The sequence below is a fragment of the Mesitornis unicolor genome, unplaced genomic scaffold (genome assembly GCF_000695765.1).
Source record: "Mesitornis unicolor isolate BGI_N332 unplaced genomic scaffold, ASM69576v1 scaffold35867, whole genome shotgun sequence".
Lineage (NCBI taxonomy): Eukaryota > Metazoa > Chordata > Aves > Mesitornithiformes > Mesitornithidae > Mesitornis > Mesitornis unicolor.
In genome coordinates, this window is record NW_010196594.1 from 2,628 (window position 1) to 10,710 (window position 8,083).

The window sequence follows — 8,083 nt, forward strand, 5'->3', positions numbered from 1 at the left end:
GTAAACTTCCCCAGGTGCTTCCTGCAGCTGTGGCAGGGCTCACGTCAGGCCTCCATGGGGCAGAAACAGCCTCAGGGGACAGCGTGGTCCCCAAAGGGCGGGCTGGTGGCAAACCCAGACCTCAGCGGGTGCCTCTTCCCTCACCTCCACGTCCCCGCTGGGACCAGCTCCTCGTTTCTGCCCTCCAGTTCACCAGCACAAACACCACCACCCCGCTTCTCACCAGTTTTGGTTTATTACGAACACTGAAGGGGCCTGGGCCCCGGGACGGCTGGGGACGAGCAGTGGGGTGCAGGGTGATGGCAGTGTCGGAAGCGCCCAGCGACAGCGTCACCCTCGGGCCCGCGATCAGAGGAGGCGGCAGCAGGAAAACAGCTCCCCAAAAATCCAAGAGGGGAGGAAAATATCCCGGGCACGTCCCCAACCCGCTGCCCGGTCCCCAAACGGGGCGTGGGGTGGATGACAACACTCAGCCAACAGGGACAGCTCCGCAGTGCGCATCCCACAGCCGAATGGCCCAGTGGGATGGCTCACGCTCTCAAAACCCTAAATATTTTGGGTTTTCAACGGTCACTTCGCTTCCCCAACACCATAGCCCATGCAGGCTCTGGGCTAGCAGCAGCCTGGCTTTCCGCCTCCCCAAAAAAAGCCTGGCAATCACTGCCTTTGTACTGCGTAAAGGATGGGGTTGAGGCGGGAGGGGGGCAACTGCCAGGGTCAACTCTGCTCTCCCTGCTGGACTCGGGCGTCTGAGCCACCCCGAGGTGGCCCCGTCCCACCTGAAAAATGGTTTTGGCCCTCGCCGCTCGCCGAGTCAAGGCATGGAATGGAGAATATATAAGGACCCAGCTCCTCGGTGTGTAGTAGTGCTAATATAGACATTAAATAGGACCCCTCGTGCACAGACACACACACACACACACACACGTGTAGGAAAGGCCACGCTCCTCCGCGCCCACGGCCGGCACGGACGCGGCGGAGCAGCCTCACGGGGTGACCACCACGATGTCCCCTACCCTTGCTCTCCTCCAGCCTCCCCGGCAAGCGCCAGCCAGCCTGGGACACGGCAGGGACAGGGAGAATAGGGAGAATGGGGACAGGGAGGACGGGGACAGCCCAACACACACACACAGCGCACAACAAGGACAGGCGGGAGCAGGGCCTGCCTCCAGCTCCCGACCTCTGGTCGCCGGCGCGTGGCTCCCACCCGACCCCACGACACAACCCCGTCTCTAAAAGTAAAGCTGCCGCCTCTCGGAGAACTCCCCTCGTCCCTTCCCGCTCCTCCTGCCAGGATCAAACGTCGGTCATCTCGTCCTCCAGCTCCGCGTCGTCCGTCTCCCCTTCGCCCTCCTCCTCTTCATCTGACGTCACGTCGGCGTCGTCGGCTTGCGCTAGGCACTTGGGACACGAGCAGGTGAACAAGTAGTTCTCCCTGGAAAAAGGAAAGAGGAGAAGGAGAAACAAGGAGAAACGAGGAGGAGAAGCGAGGAGAAGGAGAAAGAGGAGGAGAAGCGAGGAGAAGGAGAAAGAGGAGGAGAAGCGAGGAGAAGGAGAAAGAGGAGGAGAAGCGAGGAGAAGGAGAAAGAGGAGGAGAAGCGAGGAGAAGGAGAAAGAGGAGGAGAAGCGAGGAGAAGGAGAAAGAGGAGGAGAAGCGAGGAGAAGGAGAAAGAGGAGGAGAAGCGAGGAGCGAGGAGAAGGAGAAGGAGAAGCGAGGAGAAGGAGAAGGAGAAGCGAGGAGAAGGAGAAGGAGAAGCGAGGAGAAGGAGAAGGAGAAGCGAGGAGAAGGAGAAGGAGAAGCGAGGAGAAGGAGAAGGAGAAGCGAGGAGAAGGAGAAGGAGAAGCGAGGAGAAGGAGAAGGAGAAGCGAGGAGAAGGAGAAGGAGAAGCGAGGAGAAGGAGAAGGAGAAGCGAGGGGAAGGAGAAGGAGAAGCGAGGAGAAGGAGAAGGAGAAGCGAGGAGAAGGAGAAGGAGAAGCGAGGAGAAGGAGAAGGAGAAGCGAGGAGAAGGAGAAGGAGAAGCGAGGAGAAGGAGAAGGAGAAGCGAGGAGAAGGAGAAGGAGGAGGAGGAGGAATGATGACACTGAGACAAGTACAACCCCACCAGGGCTACTGGGCAGGGGAAGGGGACAAATACGTTAAACTCAGAGGAGTCTGGGGGTTCGATCGCGCTGGGCTCAGCTGGGGTGGAGGAAGAGGATTTCTCAGCCCTGCAGGGGTGATGGGACATGGGGACGGGGACCATGAGCAGGAACCCTCAGTTCAAGAAGGGCCCCTCAGTTCAAGAAGGACAGGGAACTGCTGGAGAGAGTCCAGCGTAGGGCTACAAAGATGATCAAGGGAGTGGAGCATCTCCCTTCTGAGGAGCGGCTGAGGGAGCTGGGGCTCTTTAGTTTGCAGAAGAGGAGACTGAGGGGAGACCTCATTCATGGTTAGAAATATTGAAAGGGTGAGTGTCACGAGGATGGAGCCAGGCTCTTCTCGGTGACAAACAATGACAGGACAAGGGGTAACGGACACAAGCTGGAACACAGGAGGTTCCACTTCAATTGGAGAAGAAACTTCTTCTCAGTGAGGGTGACAGAGCACTGGCCCAGGCTGCCCAGAGAGGTTGTGGAGTCTCCTTCTCTGCAGACATTCAAAACCCGCCTGGATGCCTTCCTGTGTGACCTCATGTCCTGCTCCGGCAGGGGATTGGACTGGATGAGCTTTGGAGGTCCCTTCCAATCCCTAACGGTCTGGGATTCTGGGATTCTGTGAACCTCAACTCTTGAAGGGCGGAGGAGGAGGAAGGTGGGTGAGGACAGCAAGAAGCCAACTGCAGAGCAGAGCAAGAGCGGGGGGCCCAAATCCTCAGTCCTTGGGGCTACAGCCCCTGAAAAGAGCGAGCAGCGAGCTCCAGCCTGTGTCCCCCCGCGGGGGTTCCTCCAAGCAGCCCCTACCTGAGTATCTTGTTGCGGCTGTGTCTGCTCCGCTCCCGCTGACAGCAGTCCAAGTAACTGATGCAGATCTCCTGCGGGCAGAGAGAAACACATCGGGCTGAGCATCACTTCCCAAAAACCCAAAGCAGCCCAATTTGTACCCATCCCTCTTGGACAAACACGGGGTCTGGCAGCCCCTAAGTGGGATGAGGTGTGAATTCCTCTGGGGGGGGAAGTAGGGGACACAGGGACGACGCCACTCCGGGTTGATCCGGGCCCCGCTGTCTCACCTCTCCTGCTTCAATGTCCTCCAGAGCCGTCAGATGCAGGAGGAAGTTGTTTTCGGGGAAGGATGTCTCGGCATTGGGGATGCAGCTGTGGTTACCTGTGGGGAAGTCGGAATGCAGCCATGAGCAGTCTCCAGAGGAAGGGGAAGGCAGAGGCAGGGTTGGGGACCCCACTACCCACAAAAACAACTCGGAGAGAGCGAGCAGTCCTGGATCAACCCCAGGGATGCTCAGCACCATCCCCTGCCTCCAGGTGCTAAGGAAAGGACACAGAGGGCAGTGCTTTTTCCCTGCTTCCCAGTTCTCCCAGCAACCAGACCCCAGGCCCTGCCTGTTGCTACTCCACCATCAGCACTTAAGAAGGAAGCTCCAGGTGCTGGGAAATCCACGTCCCCATGGGCCAGCCAAGAAAAGCTCCCTCCATTAACAGTTTGTTGAGCTCTGTTTTGCTCAGACGAGGATGGAGATGGTCTCTTTGCTAACTGCATCTCAGAGACTGCATCACATCCAGGTCCATTCAAACCAGCACTGAGCAGTTCATAGCCAGGAGACCCCGAGAGAGCAGCCAGGCCCCAGGGCAGCACCCACCACATCCCATCCCCATCCCCATCCCAGGGATGGGAAGCACACACTCCTTTCCTCAAAAGCTCTGAAGAACAGGTGAGGCAGGACACCCCCTCCTCACCACCAGTTTTCCTCCCAGCCCTTGTGTCACTTACAGCAGCTCTGGAGCACGTAGAGACCAGATCCCTCACAGTTGAGGAACTCTCCTGACTCTGCAAGCACAGAGAGGGGATTTAAGAGTTTTGCATGAGCCTTTCTGGCTCTTCCACACAAGAAACTCGGCATCAACACGACGGGAAATCCACCAGCATTGCTCTGGGGGGCGGGTGTTGGGGGGTGATTTCCCTCCCCAGTGGGGAGGACGTGAATATTTGCACCCCCAGTTCAAGCAGACGCTCCCCGGTCTGGCCCTGCACTCACACAGCTGCATCAGCCCCAAAAATGCAATAAATGGGTCTCTGAATGGGACTTTTCTGCACAGGATCCTCCAGATCAGCTCTCCAGACACCCCAACTTGCTGTGATCGTGCTGCCCACAAATCTGGGTTTACCCTATCCATGGAGTGAGCCGAAAACTCACGTGGGATCTCCCAGTCCCCAGTGGGAACCTCTCCCACTCCCCACATCCCAGCAGCAGAAACTCAGCGAGCTCCTGCAAACGCTGCCCGTCCCATCGAAGCCTCACCCTTCTCGATGTCCTTGTAGAGCTGGTCGATGAAGGCGTCCAGCTCCTCTCGCTGCAGCATGGGGAGGTCCAGAGCATCACAAGCGTGCACCCACTGGCTCAGCGAGCTGTCGGGAAGCAGAGGGACACTGTTACAGCCCCACAGCACTGTCAGGACATGATGGGACCTCGCAGAGGGCATCTAAGGGTTAAATTTGGTGGCTCCAAGTGGCCAAGGACTGGCAGAGGGACACCAAAGGGTTGGACACAACCAAGATGAAAGGATGTTTTTAAGTTTGCCTCCCCATCCCCATCTTTGAACCCAGCCTTTACCCAGACCAGCGTGGATTTACTGCACATCCCCTCCACGCCACGGCTCTGCTGCCCTGCCAGGAGCGCCCAAAAAGCCCTGTTACCTTGTTCCTATGCCTTGGCCATTGGTCCCAACGAGGGCAAAGAGGGATCGGAAGCCTTCAGGAGTGAACCACTGCAGGAGGGAGATGAGAAAGCAGCTGAGCCCTGGCCACCCACTCTGCAAGCACCACAGGGAGCTTTGGGGGAAGCAAGGAAGGGGCAGAGTCCCAGGGGAAGCCCTGGCCTTCAGGGTAGACAAGACCCAGGGGATGTGGCATCAAGAGGGGGGTCCCACCACAGTTGAGAGGGGCTTGAACTCACCCTGCTGAGACGTTCATCGTAAAGGGCTTCGGTGAAGAGCAACCGCAGCAGCTCCAGCTGGCCCTGGGCAGGACATGGCAACACCATCAGGGTGGGGAGACACCACGGAGTCAGACCCAGCCTCACAGACAAGGCTCAGCAGTCAGGCTCCCTGCGAGGCTGAAGCTGCTGCTCTCAGAGAGGCGAAAGCCACTCATTTTAGCAGCAAAAGCAGCCAAATATCACCCTGTGCCATCCCACAGCAGAAACATCTCCACCACAGGAACCAGTAGCGTGTCCCAGTGAAGCATCACAAGCCCAAAACCCTCTAAGCAACCCTTTGTGCCCCCCAATTTGAGCCTGGGCTTTCCAGTGGCTCCCATCCCAGTCGTATCAGGGCCTCTGCACCCATGGGCTCACAGACACAGGCAGAGAGAGGGCAGGCTCAGGGATTCAACACATCCAAGCGCTGCTCTTACCTTAAATTTGTCCCCCAGCAGCTTGTGCACGATCTCCTCTTCTTCGTTTGCTGTCTTACTGCAGAACTGGGAGAAGGCCTTGATCCACCACTCCTTGTCTTTAGCCTGACAAAGGAATCAAGCAAAGGCATTGCACCAACACCGCTTTCCATCCCAGCCAGGAGAAAAGGAGGAGAGGACAAGCCCTGCTGAGCTCAGAGGTACCCATCTTGCTACCAAGAAGCACCAGAAGCAGCAGTATGGTGGTGGTTGGTTGTCAGTCACCGGAGAAGAGATCAGTTTTGGGGAGTAACAGCCACAAAGGGATGAGGAAACCACACTGCAGCCGTACCTGTTTGACGGTGGCGACCATGCGGGCCATCAGCATGATGCTGGAAGTCTCTGGTGGGTAATGCATATTTCTGGGGGATGAGAAGGAAGAAGAAGGATGAGCAGTGCTGGGATGGACATAAAAAGCTGAAGGGAGGCAGAAGCAGCTGTCATTGATGCGATCAGGCCTGCGCTCATCCATCACACTGAAGCAACCAGAGCAGAATCGCTGCGTGGGGACTCAGTGCCACTCAGGGCAAGAAACCTGCACCCACTTGCCTGCTCTGAGCATACAAATCACCCCCCACCATCCTAAACTAGAGCCTGGGTCCCACACAAAGCCCAGGGCTGCAGCGAGAGCTGGGTTTTGTGGCAAGCTTCAGGTCAGGGATGCCGCCTCTCCCCTCTGTGCCCATTCTGTCATCAGCAAGCAGGGACAGCAATTTATGTCCCCGCAGGGGTGCTACGAGGAGGATCTCCCAGAGGCTGGAGAGCTGCAGGAGCACTACAAAACTGCAGGAGGGAGGGATGCACAGCTCAGCGCTTCTTAAGTCTTTACTGGGAGAAAAATGAGACCCAGCAGGTAGAGCTGGGCAGTGTCCCACAGCCACCACCACCCTCCAGCCACCCCATGCAGGGATGCAAAGCAAGGATGGTCCTCAGCCCTGGTGCCAGGCAGTGTCACCCAGCCCAAGTGAGCCATCTCCTCTGCCTGTGGAGCAACAGGCAGGACGGTCCCCTACCTCCATGCCTCCTGCAGCTTGTTGAGGGGGTGTGTGGGGTCGTCACGGGACGGGCCAAGGCAGAGGACCTGGTGGTACTGCTCCAAAGCGGCCTGCCTGCATTCAGCGCTGCAGTACGTCACCTAGAGTGAGGGGACAGCGCCTGGCATTGGCTATGGCAGCAGGAAAAGGGGGTCCTAGGCCCAGCTGTGCCCCTTCCCTGGCCATCTGAGCCCCAGCTCTTTAACCATAATGATACAGAAGGTAAAGGCAGCACAAGCGCCTGGCGAGATGCTGTAAAGGAACTGGGGACCCCAACGAGACCAGGGTCCATCCCGGCAGCCCCGTACCTGGCAGCGGGGACACTGCTGGTGCAGGTCTTTCCGGATGCTGCACTGCTCCGGGTGAGGCAGCACCAGGGAGCTCTTCCCCAGCAGCCGCTGGGCGTTCTCCTCCGCCGTCTCCAAAGCCCGCAGGCAGTGATCACAGGCTGCGGGGAGACACGATGGACAGACACCACAGTGAGAACACAGCCTTCAAAAACAGGCAAGAGCCTGGGACGAGGCAGCACAACTGGTACCAACACCACCTCCAAGCTGGAAGCACCAGCCTCTTACCACTTCCTCCATAAGAAAGACCATTTCTGATGCAATTTAAACACCCCAGCCCTCATCTACTGCCCTGTAACGCTGGGAAGTGTTTAAGGGCCATATAATGGCAAGCATCCCCATGCTGTTGATCTCAGCAGACAGCAGGGTGCAGGTAGCATAAAAAAGTTTAAAATCCTGCTCTTACAATCCTCACTTTTTGTTTCAGCACCTCTGTGGGCTGCACTCTGCGGTGGTGTGATTGGGATCAGCCCCCACGCTACTAAAAAGTCGGGGTTCCCACATTAAGGGTGTCCGATGGTGGCACTTGGTGCCTTCCTCCAGCGTTGATGGAAGTCCCCATCCCTCAAGCAACCCCAACATTTCCAACTTGTTAATACTTTGTTTAGCACATAGGCAAAAATGGCAGCAGGGCAGTGCTAAGATAAACCCAAACCCATTCCTTGGTAACCAGGCACCTCCTTGGGGACCCCATGGTCACCTCAGCGGGGAGGTGACCACCGCTCACCTCATGCCACCACCACTCACCTCGGTAGTTGTACAGAGCGTTCCAAAGGAACTGGGACGACACCACTGGCCTCTCCACGAAGACGGTCTCCCCTTTGCGGATGTTCTTGGTGGCGAACAAGCCCTTTCCCTGCGGAGGGAGAGCCGTGGGTCAGCGGATGCACCCGAAGCCCACCCGGGAGGCTGTGGGGTATCCCCAGCCCCGCCCCGCCTGAGGGGAGGCTGCCGGGTTTTTACCCCTTTTTGCCCCCAAAATTGGCTCTGCCGCAGCGTGAGGGAAGGAAGGGACACCCGCAGGAAGGGGACCGGCCGGGATCACCGGGCTCACCTTGGCGCTGCTGATGAACCGCGCCTCCGCCGCAGCCCCGGCC

At 58.0% G+C, this 8,083-nt stretch overlaps 1 protein-coding gene across 1 annotated transcript; it reads right to left on the reverse strand.

Annotated features, from left to right (window-relative positions):
• Positions 1-1,296: 1,296 nt before the first annotated feature.
• Positions 1,297-8,079, reverse strand: SMYD5 (SMYD family member 5; the record flags this gene model as incomplete). The annotated part of the gene is made up of 13 exons (XM_010188532.1): positions 1,297-1,435; positions 2,941-3,011; positions 3,210-3,304; positions 3,926-3,982; positions 4,455-4,561; positions 4,850-4,920; positions 5,109-5,171; positions 5,567-5,671; positions 5,898-5,967; positions 6,619-6,740; positions 6,948-7,087; positions 7,734-7,842; positions 8,041-8,079. Coding segments are annotated over 13 exons (1,188 nt in total), but the record flags the coding sequence as incomplete, so codon positions are not given.
• Between the last annotated feature and the right edge of the window lie 4 nt (positions 8,080-8,083).